This window comes from Abramis brama (assembly GCF_963993115.1).
Source record: "Abramis brama genome assembly, chromosome: 2".
In the NCBI taxonomy this organism is placed as follows: domain Eukaryota; kingdom Metazoa; phylum Chordata; class Actinopteri; order Cypriniformes; family Leuciscidae; genus Abramis; species Abramis brama.
This window is the reverse complement of record NC_139964.1, coordinates 4,844,254-4,862,695: the sequence shown is the minus strand read 5'-3', so window position 1 is coordinate 4,862,695 and position 18,442 is coordinate 4,844,254. Positions and strand designations below refer to the sequence as shown.

Here is an 18,442-nt window from a genome sequence, read left to right as displayed (position 1 = left end):
ATTGATGAAATATGGAAAATATGGGGGGGTTAAGCTACGTTTTTTATTATTGCTTGAAACAAATTTCAGGATTTCAATTCAGTTCAATTCTTGTGATTTGATTTAATATTGACTAATATGGATAAATATTAGGTACACAAGATAGGCGTTAATTTTTCTCAATAAAAAAAATCTCACCTAATGCTGAACATACAGAGAGCCTTATCAGCTGCTAGTATTATTTAAGGTAAAAATATTAGTTAAAAATAACTCAAATTAAATATAATGCGTTTTTTATTATAATAACAACTTTATTTAATGATATAAGTAAAAATATAATAAATATGTAATATAGTAGCCTACACATACTTAGCAAAATACTCTCTATAGCTCTTTTTTTCTAGCCAAATAACGTGCTATAGCCTATATTATGGTCATCAAATGGCTTTCCTGAGGTAAATGTTATGTGATAATTGTTCTCCAGCGGTTTTATTGACCCTTTCCGTGGATGAAAAACACTGACTGATCGATATTATGTATGAGGAATATACATTTCGGTAAGTTGTACTGCATCTTTCAACAGTGTTTGTGTTTATTTACTATTAGCTAGTAGAGATGATCGGGTCACGTGCCGCTAGGGATCTGTCACGTTACATTTACAAGCGCCAAAGCGGTATTTATTGTTTGAATTTCATAATAAAATTGACAGAATCTGAGAGCTGAGATTTTTTTTATATCATAACTAACCTGCTCTGTCTAGTCTGTCTTATTATCTGGGTCTTTCCAAGTTGTTGATTTTGATCTATGTGTGTGTTCAAGAGAAACAGTAACTTAATGGGCCCTATCATACACCCGGCGCAATGCCGCGCAAGTGTTTTTGGCTAGTTTCAGCTCAACGCAGTTTTCAGTGCAAGGTTAAAGCTGTGTGTATGTGTGTGTGTGTGAGGTTAAAGCACAAGCAGACCATCTACGGTACAAGCCGGATTCCACCATATCTTCATGTACACAATATTAATCTTTTACATTGTAATCCTTTTATTTGTAATATTTGGCATGTTTGTGTGTGCTGCTGTAGGTCCCTGTGTGTTTAATAAGAAGTGTGTGTGTGTAATAAGAAGAGTGTATACTATGCGCGTTGTGGACCCGTCTATAGGTGCACATTACTAACGCGCTCTTTAAATAATGAAAAACAATATTGCACCATTGACATTAGAGCAGGTTTCAGTCGGTCAATGGCTCAGTCTATTTCTGTTCCTCAAAATAGCAACGCGCCAACAATGCGCCAGAACACACACCTCGTTCTCAGACCAGCAGCCCATGGGCGCATAAATGGGCACAAATGCATTTGCTATTTAGACAACGTGGCGCAGGACGTGAAAATGATAATTGCGTCAGGCTGAAACTAGCAAAACACACTTGTGTCGCGCCTGGCGCCTCGCTAAGACACAGAGTATGGTGATTAAATGATGCACAGTAAATTGAGATGGTTGTCCCATGGGAAAGTGCTTGAACGATTTCTGAGCCTCCTCCCTGGGATTTTCACTTTCCTGGACAGCAAAGTAAAACGGGAACCGGTGCTGGATCACACAGCTGGCCTTTCTGACTGAAAACCTGAAAACACTCTCAACTTGCAGCTTCAAGGAAGAGATGAGCCTCCAAGCAACATGCTGAATGCAATCAGAGCATTTCAGAACAAAATAACTGCCCTCTGAAAAATGCTGGGTTGTTTTAACCCAATTTTGGGTCAAATATGGACAAACCCAGCCACTGGGTTGAATTTTTAAATTGCATTTTTAATCCAACGTTTGAGTTTGTCCATATTTGACCCAAAAATTGGGTTGAAACAACGACAGAGAATTCATTCACTTCCCACAAATGCCCCATCTCTGCAGAAGCTCTTCAGCCACACAGGATTGCGAATGTTTTGGAAGAGCTGAGGGGGGGATTTGAGTCCAGATTCAAGGATGTGAATGAGCACAAGGAAATGTTCAACTTTAATGAAAACCCCTTCCACGTGGATGATCATCTCACTCTCCAACTATCAGTTGGCAGAAATGGTGGAACTGCAGACAAAAGACATTCTCGAAGCTGAACTCAGAGCACGTTCTGGTCACTTCTGGAGTTTGGTGTCTGAAGAAGATTTTCCCACTTTGAAGCCACTTGTGCAAAAAGTGATGTCCTTCTTTGTGAGCACATAAACTTGTGAGTCAGCATTCTCAACCATGAACGTATAAAGAGGAAACAGAGAGAGCGCCTCACCAATGAACATCGTGCATGCCTCACAAGAATTGCAACAACAAGCTACAAATACAACATGAAGAAAGCCAAGGAAATGCATGCATGCTTCCACTCATCCCAGCATTAAGGTAATCCTGCTTTTTTGTCATTAAGGGAAATCATCTTGTCTCAGTTACAAATTTGACTGATAAAAAATACATTTGTCAGTGTGGCATGTAGTGGATTTTTTTCCCTAAACCCTACTATCTAGCGTCTACAAATCGACACTTAATAAAATAAAACTGTTGCGTCTACAATCGACACAGAGCGTCTACAAATCGACACTTAATAACCTTTATACTCTAGCTCTTGCGTCTTCCGTCGACAACTGGCCGAGTTTCTTACTCGCTTGCTTCCCTAAACTGACCTGCTGCGCAGCAGAAATTAACAGAGAGACATCAGCAAATGTCCTCTAAATGCTTCAATAACGGCTGGGAGATCTTCCCGAGCAGTCTCAGACAAATTCCACTGAGACTTCCACCGTAAAAAAATACAGATACAACACAGTTTTTATAGAATCGAGGTACACTGAAAAAAGTGAAACATCAGTGCAATTCATTCAAAATATATATTTACATTGGTCCAATGGAAAATTGTGATTTTCAGTTTATACCTTCTGTTTTCACTTTGCCTCAAAGTAAGTGTATCACTGAAAAAAATTATACTTTGGATTAACTTAAAACAATTGATGTAATTTGTTACAGCTATTTTTTTTTAGATTTTCTCAAATTGTATTTATGATTTAGTTAAAACCATAAATTTTGATTTAATGTCAAACCAAAATTGAAATTTTTTCCAACTCAACGTTTTACCTTAACCCAAAGTACACAGCAAAAACTCCAGTGTTAAATTAACACTCAAGAGTGTTAAAGTTAATGAGATAATTAAGTGATTAATTGAGTGATGATTGACCATTATTGAAGACACCTGATGTTAACAAGCAGAATCACTGAAGGAGAAAATCACAAATTGTAAATTACCATTATGGTGATCAGTGTTTGCTTTAGTTGGGCTCTTGACCATTATATATTTACTTTAGATTTTGTTTGGTTGCTGTATCTGAGTTAAGAAAAAAAAAAGTGATCTGATGGTGTTGGTTATATTATGACAATCATCATTTGAGCTTGATCACTGAACTCTTTAAGATCCTTATTTCTGACATAGATGTATGTTGTTGATCACAGAATAACTGTGGTTCTGCATAAATATCCAGAATTTTAGATATAATACAAAGGATTTCTTAAAAGTTGTTTTGAAAAAAAACCTTTTTTTTAGGCACACAGACGTCAAGATTCAGTCTATGCATCTCAACAATGGTGACGAGCAGAATATTCCATTAGGAAAAGTAAATTACAAAGACAATTCAGATCATAATTTATTCATACCGCAATGCATGATGGGAGCCATTAATGAGTTGTGATTGGTGGCAGCCACTGCAACATGCTTTATTATTGTCACCATTGTTGAGATTCACAGGCTGATTATTGATGTCTGTGTTTTAAATGAATTCATTTGAAAGTCTTTTGATCAGAACAATGTTTATTAAATATTTTGGATTATATGAAAAATACTGAAATTCATATGCTGTAGAATCACAGAGCTGCTGTAATTATCAAGTTAAACCAAACTATCTCAATAAGTTTTGTTTTTTGGATCACAACATGATTATGTCAAAACATAACCAACACAATCAGATCACATTGTCTCTTTGTTCATCTGACTGTTCTAAATCAATAACAGCAGACAAGCAAAATTTAAAGTAAACATATAAGGGTCAAGAGCCAAACTAAATCAAACACCGATCACTATAATGGTAACTTACAATTTGTGATTTTTCTCCTTCAGTGATTCTGCTTGTTAACATCAGGTGTCTTCAATAATAGTCAATCATCACTCATTTAATCACTTAATTATCTCATTAACTTTAACACTCTTGAGTTGAGTTGAGTTGAGTTGGAAAAAAATTTAATTTTGATTTGACATTAAATCAAAATTCATGGTTTTAACTAAATCATAAATACAATTTGAGAAAATCTAAAAAAATTAGCTGTAACAAATTACATCAATTTTTTTAAGTTAATCCAAAGTATAATTTTTTTCAGTGTATGGCATAAATGTCAGGCTGCATTACATAATTTCCCCATTATTTGATTGGTTCTTCATATGCAAACCCCTCTGTTACTAGGTAAAGCAAACTTTGTTTTAATGATGACTTAATTTGTTAATCACAAGATTCTAACAGACTGTCTAGTTTCATTTCCCAAATGTTATTAATACATACATACGCACACAAAGACACAAGCTTTCCATTGATTTTGTACAGTACATCCTGTTCAAATAAGGTTAGATGTTAGAAACATGGTTAGTTTAATATACAGTTTAAAATTTCCACGACAGGCACTCATGAAAAAAATAGTGAAGACCACATCTCTAACACTTCAGTCAAGCGGAAGCAAGTCTACTATATCCTCCACACGAAGGACAAGAAGCGTCTAACCCTTCATATATCACAAACCAAAGCAGAAACAGACAGGAATCGCAGTGTTTCCTAACATGGATCTGAAGTGCACACTTATTGTTTTTGGTGAGTTGATACTTCACTGTTTTAATGTGTGTGATAAATATATTTACGTTAAAGACAGTACTTAAGGTTACATGCATCAGGGCTGCACTGGTTGGCCTTAGTTAATAATATAATATACTATATGTAAGGAATCATTGAAAACAGTCCAATGAATTAGAAAATAATGCACACCCGAGGTGGTAACGAAGCGTGTATTTATCTGCATCAAGAACAGAGCCATTACGTTGATAAAGAGAAATGTCAGCTTTAAAGTTGTTAACTATTTCACTGATAAAACCGTCAGATCAGCGCTGAAAACACATTTCTGTGTGAGTGTGTGTCTGTACTGTATGTGTGTGTGTGTGTGTGTTTGAGCGGGAGAGAGATAGTATGTGACCTATTTTTTGGCAAAAACTTGTTATTTTTTATCCTATTGTTTACTATATTTATTTGCTTGGTCAGAGTTGTTGTGGGTTTTGGTTCTTGTTGTCGGGTGTAAAGACCTTTGAAATAACTGAAATCATTTGGCGTAGTGATATAGAGCTGTAATGCGGTCAAGACCTGCTGGAACTACTTTAGCTGTGTTTCCCTGGAAATACCTGCACACCTTAGAACGTTCCTCAACCAATCAGATTCAAGCATTCAACAGCCCCGTAGTAGCCTGGCAAGCCAGACCTACATCAAGATGTTAGGTCTGGCAACTCACCATTGTCAGGGCTCAATCCGAGGGGCGGGATAAACGGCTGTCTTCCTTTTTTAAGAATGACTTTTTTAAGAGTGCCGTTCTTTGTTCTTTTCTCAAAGAAAAGCTTAACTCCAAGTCTCTCCAACACCAGAGTCACAGCCAAAGCCGATTCGAAAGACCGCTGTTCGCCAGCAGCAGCCGCCATTCTTTGTTTTCAAGTAGCAGGGAATTGACACAGAACAGTCACGCCATCACAACTCTGTTGTCATTATGTAAAGCCCGCCCACTGACTCTATACACGATTTGATTGGCCTGACTAGAGTTAGTTTTTTTCCAGCTCGAAAGTCAACGGAGAGTTGCTAGACTACCCTGGCTGCAAAATAAATTTTGCTGCCGCTAGGGTGCGTCTAGATTTCTTGGCTAGCCCCGTAGTATAATGTACTAAAATGCTGTAGCAAACCAGAGGAGTTGTGCGTGTTTAATGTGTTTCTTGAGTCCTCTTTGTGGGCAGGCGTTCTGCGCATGCATTGTTCAGTTACAACAAATTCTCACATAGTACATCAAGTGTAGCTACCTTCAGAAATCACTCTAATATGCTGATTTTGTTACAATTCTGCAAGAGACAGGAGGACCCAGATGCAAATGAGTAGATAACCAATAAAGGCCTTTATTAAAGGATTAGTTCACTTTCAAAAAACAATTTTGCTGATAAATTTACTCACCCCGATGTCATCCAAGATATCCATGTGTTTCTTTCTTCAGTCGAAAAGAAATTAAGGTTTTTGAGGAAAACATTTCAGGATTTTTCTACACAGAATGGACTTCAATGGCAACCAAGTATACCAATGTTCAAAGAAGGTTCAAATGTCCGTCTCAATGCAGCTTCAAAGTCTCAACACGATCCCAGTCGAGAAATAAGGGTCTTATCTCGCAAAAGAATTGGTCATTTTCTATAAATACAATATATACATATATATATATATATATATATATATATATATATATATGTTATGATTCCTGTCCTGTGTTTCCCTTGTCTGGTGTGCACTTTTGTTATTTCCTGTTCTGTGCCATGTTTTGTAGTCCTTTGTAGTCTTTCTTGTTTATTAGTCTCCCCAGGTGTTTCTTATTAACCACGCCCCCTTGTTACTTAGTTAAGCTTGTTTGTCTCTGTGTATTTATAGCCCTTGTGTTTCACTGGTTACCTTGTCAGTTGTTGTACATGTATGGGTGCTTCTAGTTCAGTCCTTCTCGTGGTTTTGTTTCTTTGTCCTTCGTGTTCTTTATTATTTGTACTACGTGTTTCTTCATTAAAACCCTGCTAATAGATCCTCGCTTCCGCATGCTTTCTCCGGCACACAACAATATATATATATATACACACATATATAATATATTTATATATTTACTTATTGGTTTATTATTATATTATATACACACACTTTTTAACCACAAATGCTCGTCGTGTACCATCTCTGAGATGTGCCACGCATTGTGTCATCACGTTGGAAAGGTCGCGCATCACGTCATCTAAGGCCTCGTTTACACTGCAGGTCTTGATGTCCAATTCTGATTTGTTGCCTATATCTGATTTTTTTGACCGTCCGTTTACACGTTCTTTCAACTGTGACCCATATCCGATTCATGCGTTTACACTTGCCATACTATCCGAAACATTGCGCATGCTTAAAGGTGCCCTAGAATGTGTCTCTGATATCTACATAGAGGGTATGGCTTATTTAAGGGCATTTAAAATGTCCAGATATGGTTTTACAGGTCCATTTTCAACCCTAGAAATTGGCCCTAGAATGAAATGGTCTGTTTTTACCTTATTTGGAAGGGTCATGAATAGTAATGAGGAGTACTGCTCTGATTGGCTGTTTCACTGCGGGCTCATAACAGTAGCTCAGAGTGACAGCAAACAGGTCCCTGATGTCCAGCGTGACAATGGAGAGATTAGGCGTTCAACCGTACATCAGAGTCCTGCACGGGTCCGATTTTGTAAATCCGCACCCGCCCGTACCCGCAGTGCTTCAAACCGCATCCGACCCGTTTTCCCACAGCAGCACTAATTAAAATCCACACCCGACCCGCTTAAAATAGAACCGACACCCGACCCGCACACGAAATAAAGTTTAGCCAATCACTTTATAGACACAATTACAAAAATGTTTATTGCCAGGTCATGCAGAAGTTATTACACGACAATTACCACAAGGACAACTTCAGCCGAAGCTAAAGGCCGGTACATGAAGAACATGGCTAACGTTACCACAAAACTGAGTAGCCTTAACATTTTACCAGTCGAACAGACGCGGCTACAACACTGTATCTGCCACGCAATTTCGTCTAGCCTACATCTGACAATTTTGGGTTCAAACACGCCCTGCACACCACACACACTTAGCAGTGTTAAATCTGAAAAATACTGTTCGATAGAACTGCTTGGTTTGTTACCACAGTTATCTGCGTGCTTCCTCGGCGATGAAGTTCCACATTTGCGGCTATCCAACACGGAAATGCATGCAGCAAATAAGCCTTTGACAATATTTTCTTCAGATAACTCCAAATTTCTCCCACACACATGCATCCATCTCGACGACTGCAAGCAGATTATGATGAATTTTTAAAAGTGAAAGTAGCCTAGGTAACGTTAGATCCTGGGAGGGCGCAGTTCCGCCTGGCATTGAACATGGGCTGGCATATGCACATTTTTGGAGGCGTACATATTAATGATCCCGACTGTTGCGTCACAGTCGGTGTTATGTGGAGATTCACCTATTTTTCAGGGGTGTTTTTCAAAAACGAGATTTAAATAAGAAGGAGAAAACAATGGTGTTTGAGACTCACTGTATGTCATGTCCATGTACTGAACTCTTGTTATTTAACTATGCCAAGATAAATTCAATTTCAAATTCTAGGGCACCTTTAAAGGGTTAAATTATCTTGCACAGATGGACGAACGCAAAATATGATTGATGCTAGCTCTGCGATATATGCGAAGTTCGCCAAACATCACCATGATTATGAGGTGGAGGAGGACGAAAAGTGCCACCATTGCAGCCTGTGCGTATGCTTCAGTTATTGTGTGCGAGAGAGATCTCAGGACTGGTGGATATTGTGTTTAAATGTTGGCTTTAACAAGGAGCAGTGGGTCAGAAATTTTAGGATGAGCAAACCAACCTTTGATATGTTGTGTCAACGTTTGTCCACATTCCTCTCCTACGACGACACAACGTTTCGTCGGGCCATCCGTCCCGTTGCAGAAGCACGTCGGGGTTTCTCTCGTCATTAAACCGCAGAGACGTCGCCTAATGCCTCAGAAAATCCGATCTGCCTGTTTATATGAGTCGCATTGGCACATATCCGATTTATTTCCACATATGAATGAGGCCTGAAACCGATCTCGAAATGCATGCATTTTTTTTCCTGTTTACACTGTCAGAGAACACATCTGATCTGTGTCACATTTGAGCAAAAAAAATCGGAATTGGGTCAAATTTCACTGACAGTGTAAACGAGGCCTAAGTTATTTGTCTGTGTACTCCGGTTCAAAAAGGTAGGGAAGGGCGAAAAACTCCATCTCATTTTCTCCTCCAACTTCAAAATCGTCCGACACTTTTGTTTTAATTTATTATTATTATTATTATTATTATATTATTATTTTTATTTATTTTTTTGTGACCTTTCCAATTTGATGAGGTAATTCCAATTTGATGACGCGTCTCAGATATGGTACATGATGAGCATTTGTGGTTAAAAAGTGTAATCTATATATATATATATATATATATATATATATAAATGTTTTTTTTGTTTAAATGACTGATCGTTTCGCGAAATAAGACCCTTATACACAGGTTTCTTGTATACAAACAATACCGGATGCGCGCGCATCCAGGAGGCAAAAAAACGCTATCTGTTATGCCGAGTTCTGTAAAAGAACATTGTAATTAACATAGATTTCGCATTGTTTGTAATTTCTTGTTGACTCAATAATAAACTTCAATTTCAGAGTTGGATCTGTTTGTTTGTGTTTCATATTAATATAACATTATGTAGAACGTCCAACTGTTTACGAATCAAAATCCGGACATGCTATGTGGTCATGTGCAGCTCGTCAAATACTTTGATGCTGCACCAGATTTTTGCGTGTTGAGGTCAGATGTGCTCCCTAGTCAAAGGCAAGGCATTAAAGCCAAGCCTTATGATGCCTGGGTGTATGTCCATAAGGGCCTTGGTTACATCCTTACGGCTAACTGCAAATGCATGGCATTTTGACTTAGCGACAACACCACCACTATGCTACTAGCCTAAACCCTTTACTCCGGTACGAAGACCACGGGTCTTTTGCCTCCTGGTTGCGTGCGCAAGCAGTGATGACGTCGCCAAGAAATCCATGTATTTCTCGACTGGGATCGTGTCCAGACTTTGAAGCTGCATTGAGACGGACATTTGAGCACAATTAGTGAAACGAGGACAAGACGTGGACTAATCAAGGGGGCGTGGTCACGGGAAACAAGGAGGCGGGACAAGAGGAGCACACACAAACACAGACCAGGACAGAGCCATGTGCGCAGACACAAGACAAACACAGAAACACAGAAACATGAATCCGACAACACAGACGAGGCAGGGCAGAACCCGGACAGATTTGCTGATCAAGAAACACTTCTGATTATTATCAGTGATTATCATCCGTTGTGCTGCTTCATATTTTTCTGGGAACAATGATGTACATTTTATTTTTCAGGATTCTTTGATGAACAAAAAAAGTTCACAAGGACAGTTTATTTGAAATATAAATATTTTGTAACATTATAAATGTCTACATTTTAAAATATATTCTATATTTTTCTAAATATATGAATGCAAAAACAGATAATTCTACAGATCTTCTTTTTCTTCATCAGGTTTTTTCCTGCTGTCCAGTGAGTCTCATGGATGTGCCGTTGGATTCAAAAGAGAAAAAGGGAACTGTGTCGGTAATGAGAACCTTGTGTGTTTTAATACAATGTCTTTTTCATAATGTGCATAATACACAGTTAATGCTCTGTATGTCATTCAAAAGAGGGAATTTGTGTAACCGTAGTTTTTAAACTTTGTAATGATATTTCTTTCTTGATTCCTGCCTCTCTTACAGATGAAGATGAGTGTGAGACGCTGAATCTGTGTGGCGAAAACACTAAGTGTTTCAATACACAAGGAAGTTACTTCTGCACCTGTGATGAAGGATTTCAATCAAATCCACCCATTTTCACAGCATCAACCGGACAGTGTGAGGGTACGAGAGGGGTTTATCTGATAAACTATGATTACTATGATTACTATGATTACTATGATTAAAACACTATGATTAATACCAACTGTTTCCCCAAACGTGTCCTGAAGGATTTGATCTTGACACAAGACTAGAATCATCATGTGAAGGTGAAGGTGAGCGGCCTCACTCGTATTGCTTTCCATTTACTGTTAATCAAACCAAAGAACTTCAGTTTCAGAAATTATACCTTTTTATTAATGGTCAATATGTGCCTTCCAGAACATCATATAACATTCTGTGTGTGTCTGCTGTCTTAACATCAAAACGATTGCAATATTATTAAATAAAAAGATGTTATTAAAGGAATCTGCATTCATGTGACTGACAGTCTTCTCTCTCTCTCTCTCTCTCTCTCTCTCTCTCTCTCTCTCTCTCTCTCTCTCTCTCTCACAGACATCGATGAGTGTGAAAAAGACCCAGATGTTTGCGGCACAAACGCAGTGTGCAGTAATAAGATTGGCAGCTTCATCTGCAAATGTAACCCGGGGTACAGTAACTATGGCAACAACCAGTCAAAATGCATCGGTGAGCGATCAAGTAGAATGCACTTTTCAAATAAAAAAAATAAATAAATAAAAAAAATCTCTTTTCACAGGTTGTGTTGTTTTCGACTCATTTTATAAGAGCGTGCCGACACTCACCATCACTGTGAATGATATGCAGTGTTTGCTATGTTCTCAAACAAACAGGCCAGTGTAAATACAAGTTATTTGTATGCAATTTATATGCTTTATTTTTTAAAATGGCACAATTTGTGTGTTAAAATTACTTACACACACATTTATTGTGTTAAATTTTACACAACATGTGTTGTCCCTGAGCACACAGCGTCCCTGAGTCCCTGAGTTTTATATGTGTTAAAACTGACACAACGTGTGTAATTTTTAAACCATCTCTTTTTAGAGTGCAGTGTTTCGCAAACAATTCTGCAGCTTTGAAAAGAATTGTGAGTCAATCATTCAATGATTCATTTATAAATAAAGCTAGTTGCTTTGTTACTGAATGTAAGGATGACTCAATGACTCGCTCATTGAGAAGACAGTGACTTACCAGTTTTAGTGTAATATATTTTAAAGTATCACTTCATTTTTCCCTCATTGCATATTGCTCTATTGAACATTTTTCATTATAAACATTTTTTATTTCATAAAGTTATGCATAAAGGTAAAAAAAAAGCACTGGGAAATAAATTTAGGGGGCAAATATTGTCCCCTAATGGAAAAGGTATGACTGAAGTCTAAGTGGAAGAGAGGGGGTACGCAGAAGGAGGTATGCACCACTGAAATCTTGCTGAATCCACAATCTTGCTGAAATTGCTGCTTAGTAAAATAGTTATTTTTCAAAGTTTTGCAGTTTATTATATTATTGTCTTCATGCTGATTTCTGTCATTTCAGGTATAAATATAACACTGCTGGAAGGACGCAACGTAAGTTGAGTTTCTGAAATTGAAGTTGTAGAGACTCCGATCAATAACAGTCCAAACTGAAGCAGTGCAATAACATGTGCATTTTAGATATGTGTGTAATCTGAAATATGAATGTGCTTTTCTAATAATTGCTGATGGTTTATGGGGGCATTCAGTCCATATAAGCTGTGAATACTCTGCATACAAAAGCCAATTGAAAGAATGAGTTTGTGGACTCGCTAATTAATTAACACTATAAATTACTACAAATTCCCTTGTTATTTGAGGAGTAACATAAAGCTTACATAATAAAATGCTGGAAATACGTAACTGTCCGTCATTCATTTATTTGCCAAACCAGGGTTTTGGGTAAGCGGGTCCACAATAGCTTTGAAGCCTATACTCTCTGTCATCATCATTGTTCTGCATTCAATATGGGGGATTTAATGCGCAGAGAAAGCTGTCCACGAAGCTGTCCATTTCAACCACACATTCTCATTACTTCTTTTACAAACTTAAACTTTTATTCCAGTACTTCTGTGACAAAAGTTTGTTAGTTTGGATCAGGGCCGGCCTGAGGCATAAGCGAACTAAGTGGCTGCTTGGGGCCCCCTGGCCACCCCCTGTTTTTTTTACATATTAATTAACTTAAACAAGTGACATGAATGAATGAATGAATGAATAATTCAAGACAAGTAAAATTCTGATTTCATGATCAATATACCTGTCTACAACTGCTGCTGTGTCGGCCAGTGTTTGAGTCAAGCGCATAACCTCGCATGCAGACAATTCGTGCGCAAAGTCACGGTAATGTTAAGCCATGATACAAAAATTTGATTTGATCAATGATTGACATTTAAATCAATGATTTATCCTTTAAATTTAATGATATTCAGAACAGAACAAGAATAAAAAAAATAACTATAAACAAGCCAAAACTAAATAATTTAAAGCGAAAGTGAAAGTAAGCGATTCGCGATGTATTTGGATGGTAAACTATTCTTCATTATAGGCTTCTTTGTACTTCACTCACGTTCCAATATCGACGGAAAAAATTATCCTCTTCACACACAAAAATGTGCTTGGAAACATCACAGTGGAGCGGTGCTTACTGTGAACGGTATGAATTGTACTACTGACTATTTAAACAGAGCAGTGTAAGTTTTATATGTTAGGTTGACTATTTTATTATTATATATTTATTACGGCTATAATGAACAGGCTGCGATGTCAAGATTGCAATGCTGGAATATGTTTACAGTTTGTTTTCAGGAGTTTCAAAGAGTTAGTAAAAGAGTAAAGAAAAAGTTCAAACTTTTTTAACTCCGCGTGGTGGGAGGGGGCCCCCAAATCAAATTTTGTTTAGGGCCCCCAAAAGGCTCGGGCCGGCACTGGTTTGGATACAAACACTGTCCACTGTAGCGAGCAAAATACAGAAAAGCACCTTTAGAAAAGTATTTTCATTTCCACCAGTAGGTGGCGACAAATGTTTAAAAAAAGATATGTCATTGAATCATTTGTTAAAGAAATTTGTTCAATAACACTGTCTGTGTCTCATTTCAGAGGCACTCAGCATACCCGGCTAAAGTCATCACTCACACATCGTCAAATTCTGTCTTAATTTTGATTTCAGAGTCAGACTGAAAACCTTCAAAATCTTCTAGAGCAGATCGAGAACATTACAGATCAAGAGCTTACTTTGACTGTAAGTCTTCAAGATAATTTTTTTTATATATATAAAATAATCAAATCAAATGTAATTGTCAGTTACATTATTGACATTGCAAGTCTGATTAATTGGCTTTCTTAATATTTACATTTACAGTATTTTTTTTTCTTTTTTCTGATCAATAAATTAGACTCCAGTGACCGAGGTTTTGAATATGGTCCTCAACACTTCAGGAGAGATTTCAGAGTCTTCATCATCAGTCAGCCGAGCTGAACTAGCCTCCAACGGAAACCGTGTGTTAAAAGCCAACGAGAAACTCATCTCTATATTGGTGAAGCCGACAGACACACATGACAGAGTCAGTTTTACTCTTGCTGCTGTTGGTGAGTGGAGAAACTGTTATTATTGATGATGAAACTGAGCTTATATATGATATAGTTTATATAGAAAACACCCACTTCAGCCACAGTCTTAGGGTCTTTTTACACGACTGTCACGATCCATCACACGGAAAACAGAGAGAAGATCCAAAAGCAGTATAATTTATTAAGGGAAATCCGTTATTCAAATCCAGTCCAGGCAGGGGTCAAAACCAAAGCAGCAATCCAAAACATAAAACAATCCAAAAACAGGCAACAAGGCAGAACACGGAAGTGGTGTGATAAGAGACAAGGACTCCGTGACAAACACTGAAACAGACAGGGTATATATACACACACACACAAGTGCTGACAAGGTGACGAGAAACAGCTGAAAGACAATGAACAATCAGTGACAGACAGGATCATGGGAATTGTAGTGAAAATGCATAGACACCGTGAAAACTGAGGACCTCTAGTGTTTAACCCAGGGAACCACCAGACACTGTGACATAACCCCCCCTCTACGGAGCAGCTACCAGACGCTCCACGACAGAAAACAAATCTCGACAAAAGTCCAGGAGGGAGGTGGAACTGTGGGGGATTAGGGGGAGGGACGGAGGGCCAGGACCATGGGAAGGAATGGACACAGGGGATGACAGTCCATCGGGCGGGCAGGGCGGAGACTTCCCCTCGAGCGACCACGGCGAAGACGACCCATCAGGCGGCCACGGCGGAGACGACCCCTCGGGCGGCCAGGGCGGAGACAACCCCTCGGGCGGCCACGGCGGAGACGACCCTTCGGGAGGCCACGGCGGAGACGACCCCTCGGGCGGCCAGGGCGGAGACGACCCCTCAAGCGGCCAGGGCGGAGACGACCCCTCGGGCGGCCAGGGCGGAGACGACCCCTCAAGCGGCCAGGGCGGAGACGACCCCTCGGGCGGCCAGGGCAGAGACGACCGCTCAAGCGGCCAGGGCGGAGACTACCCCACCGGCTCAGGAACTGGAACAGACCCCACCGGCTCAGGAACTGGAACAGACCCCACCGGCTCAAGAACTGGAACAGACCCCACCGGCTCAGGAACTGGAACAGACCCCACCGGCTCAGGAACTGGAACAGACCCCACCGGCTCAGGAACTGGAACAGACCCCACCGGCTCAGGAACTGGAACAGACCCCACCTGCTCAGGAACTGGAACAGATACCACCGGCTCAGGAACAGATACCACTGGCTCAGGAACAGACACCACCGGCTCAGGAACAGACACCACAGGCTCAGGAACAGACACCACAGGCTCAGGCTCAGGAACAGACACCACCGGCTCAGTAACAGACACCACAGGCTCAGGAACAGACACCACAGGCTCAGGCTCAGGAACAGACACCACAGGCTCAGGAACAGACACAGGCTCAGGCTCAGGAACAGACAGCACAGGAACAGACACCACAGGCTCAGGAACAGACACAGGCTCAGGCTCAGGAACAGACACAGCCGGCCCAGGAACAGACACCACCGGCTCAGGAACAGACACCACCGGCTCAGGAACAGACACCACCGGCTCAAGTGTGTGCGCAGCCCACACACACCACATGGCTGTGGTCATAATGGCCAGTGTCGCGGTCACTGAGGCCTCAGGCGGCGCATACATGGCGTGAACAGTCTCTGGCTGGGCAGACATGACGTGAACAGTCTCTGGCTGGGCCATCTTGTCCGAAGAAACAGGCTCGGCAGGCGTGACGTGAACAGACTCGGCAGGCGTGACGTGAACAGGCTCAGCGGCGGCCATCTTGTCCGAAGACACAGGCTCGGCAGACGTGACGTGAACAGGCTCTGCGGCGGCCATCTTGTCCGAAGACACAGGCTCGGCAGGCGTGACTTGAACAGGCTCAGCGGCGGCCATCTTGTCCGAAGACACAGGCTCGGCAGGCGTGACGTGAAGAGGCTCGGCGGCGGCCATCTTGTCCGAAGACACAGGCTCGGCAGACGTGCTGTGCTTCCTCCACGCATGCCGTACCGCCACTGCATAAAAGAGGAAGACTGCTCTCTTGGCCGTGGCAGGACTGATGGTGGACGGCTCCGAGACGATCTCAGGGATGACAGCGGGCTGCTCGGAGGGGACGGCCTCCGGGACGACAGCGGGCTGCTCGGAGGAGACGGCCTCCGGGACGACAGCGGGCTGCACGAGGACGATCTCCGGGTCCTTGGGGAGACTGGAGGTCTTCCTCCTCCGCTGTCTTTGATGGCGATGTGCAGGCTCTGGGCTGGACGGAAACTGCGGCGAACAGAACTCTGAGCTGGGCGGAATCAGCGGCGGATGGAGCTCTGGGCTGGACATCACCAGCCCAGGGTTGAAGAGGGGCCAAAGTGGAGAATGGTGTCGGGATTCCTCTCGACCACCTCCTCCACTGCGGCCTCCACGGGTCCCGCGAAAAATTACTTGGCGGGTTCCCTTAAAACAATCTCTCCTCTCCCGCTCGGTGGCTGGGAAAGAGAAGTTAGTGTACATACCACTGGATCTTGTATTTGACGGAGTCCTTCTGTCACGATCCAGCACACGGGAAACAGAGAGAAGATCCAAAAGCAGTATAATTTATTAAGGGAAATCCGTTATTCAAATCCAGTCCAGGCAGGGGTCAAAACCAAAGAAGCAATCCAAAACATAAAACAATCCAAAAACAGGCAACAAGGCAGAACACGGAAGTGGTGTGATAAGAGACAAGGACTCCGTGACAAACACTGAAACAGACAGGGTATATATACACACACACACAAGTGCTGACAAGGTGACGAGAAACAGCTGAAAGACAATGAACAATCAGTGACAGACAGGATCATGGGAATTGCAGTGAAAATGCATAGACACCGTGAAAACTGAGGACCTCTAGTGTTTAACCCAGGGAACCACCAGACACTGTGAAAACGACACCGTTTTCAACTAAAAACGCAAAACTTTTTATACGTTTGGCTGTTCGTTTCCACGACAACAAAGAGTCAGTTTGGGTGCCTGAAAATGCAAAGTTTTGAAAACTCAAAGGAAACACTTCTGAGTTTTAAGCGTATCGTTGTCGTGTAAACGTAGGAGAGACCGGGGACAGTTGCAACACTTTTGCATTTCTCTCAGTTACTCAGACACTATTGGGACTAGATCAAGCAAATTTGTATATATTAAACTCTATACCATTTAAAGATGATTATATATGACATATCGTTCACAGTATTTATTTGAATGGAAGAAGCCAGATGCTGCAACTGACCCCGACCCAGGGGACAGTTGCAACACAACCATGGGACGGCTGCAACATGTTAAAAATACCTTAAATTTCACTAATTAACTTTAGCTTTTTGTCTCAATGAGCATATAGAATTCTGAAAATATGAACTGTTTTAGGCCTATAGTATTATTTATTTCTATAATAATATTATTGTAACCTATTATTTATTTATTTAGTGATATTTATCAAATAACAGTTATTGAGTTTTGTTTGTTTATGTGTAGAACATTGTAGCAACATTGGCTATGAATCATGGCTCATTGAATCAGAACACAAACGCATATTCCTTCTTGCTGTCCCACTCTGAACCCCCGAAGGTAAATCAGTTCTGTTGGCTCCAGTTAGTCTGCAACAAATGGTCTTTAGAGACACTTTATTGCACCTTGGAGGATAACGAGTCAACATATTCCCTTAACTTTGCAAAGTTCTGCATTCCAAACCCCCTTCCCCTCTCTGGACCACAGAGAGATAACGAAACTTTCTATGTTACACACACACACACACACCTTTGGTATTAGAACTTAGAAATATAATTTTCATATAAGTACAATGCCATTATGCATGTGTGATTAGTTTTGCTTTATAATAGAGGTGTAGTTTTCTAATGCGTAATCTGGAATCAGCATTCAAGATTGTCTGGCAATTGCCTTCCCCCCACTTTGTTTTTATTGCCCTAACGGAATGTCAAGCAAACTGAGATTCCAGGAGAGGAGTAGGAATAAAGTGTTAATCCTACATTTATGTATAACCACTTAAGAAATGTATAAACAAGGATTTGATTTTCCCATATCAAATTTGTGTATCTGCAATGTTATCGTGTATTAATCAAAACTTTAAAATGTTTGTAAGATGCATACAAGTATGTAACTTTGTGTATTCCCATAATCTTTCATATGACATGTTTTATA

General features: G+C 40.4%; 1 protein-coding gene across 1 annotated transcript in view; it reads left to right on the top strand.

Annotated features, from left to right (window-relative positions):
* The first annotated feature begins 2,062 nt into the window (after positions 1–2,062).
* The window catches only part of LOC311077538 (adhesion G protein-coupled receptor E3-like), a 38,163-nt gene continuing 21,783 nt past the window's right edge, over positions 2,063–18,442 (top strand). The window contains exons 1-9 of the mRNA XM_084106072.1: positions 2,063–2,345; positions 4,654–4,840; positions 10,418–10,489; positions 10,648–10,788; positions 10,896–10,940; positions 11,221–11,352; positions 12,223–12,254; positions 13,867–13,938; positions 14,093–14,285. Of these exons, the coding sequence (XP_083962198.1) occupies positions 4,810–4,840; positions 10,418–10,489; positions 10,648–10,788; positions 10,896–10,940; positions 11,221–11,352; positions 12,223–12,254; positions 13,867–13,938; positions 14,093–14,285 (718 nt within the window). The 5' untranslated portion in view covers positions 2,063–2,345; positions 4,654–4,809. The remainder of the gene's footprint in view (positions 2,346–4,653; positions 4,841–10,417; positions 10,490–10,647; positions 10,789–10,895; positions 10,941–11,220; positions 11,353–12,222; positions 12,255–13,866; positions 13,939–14,092; positions 14,286–18,442) is intronic.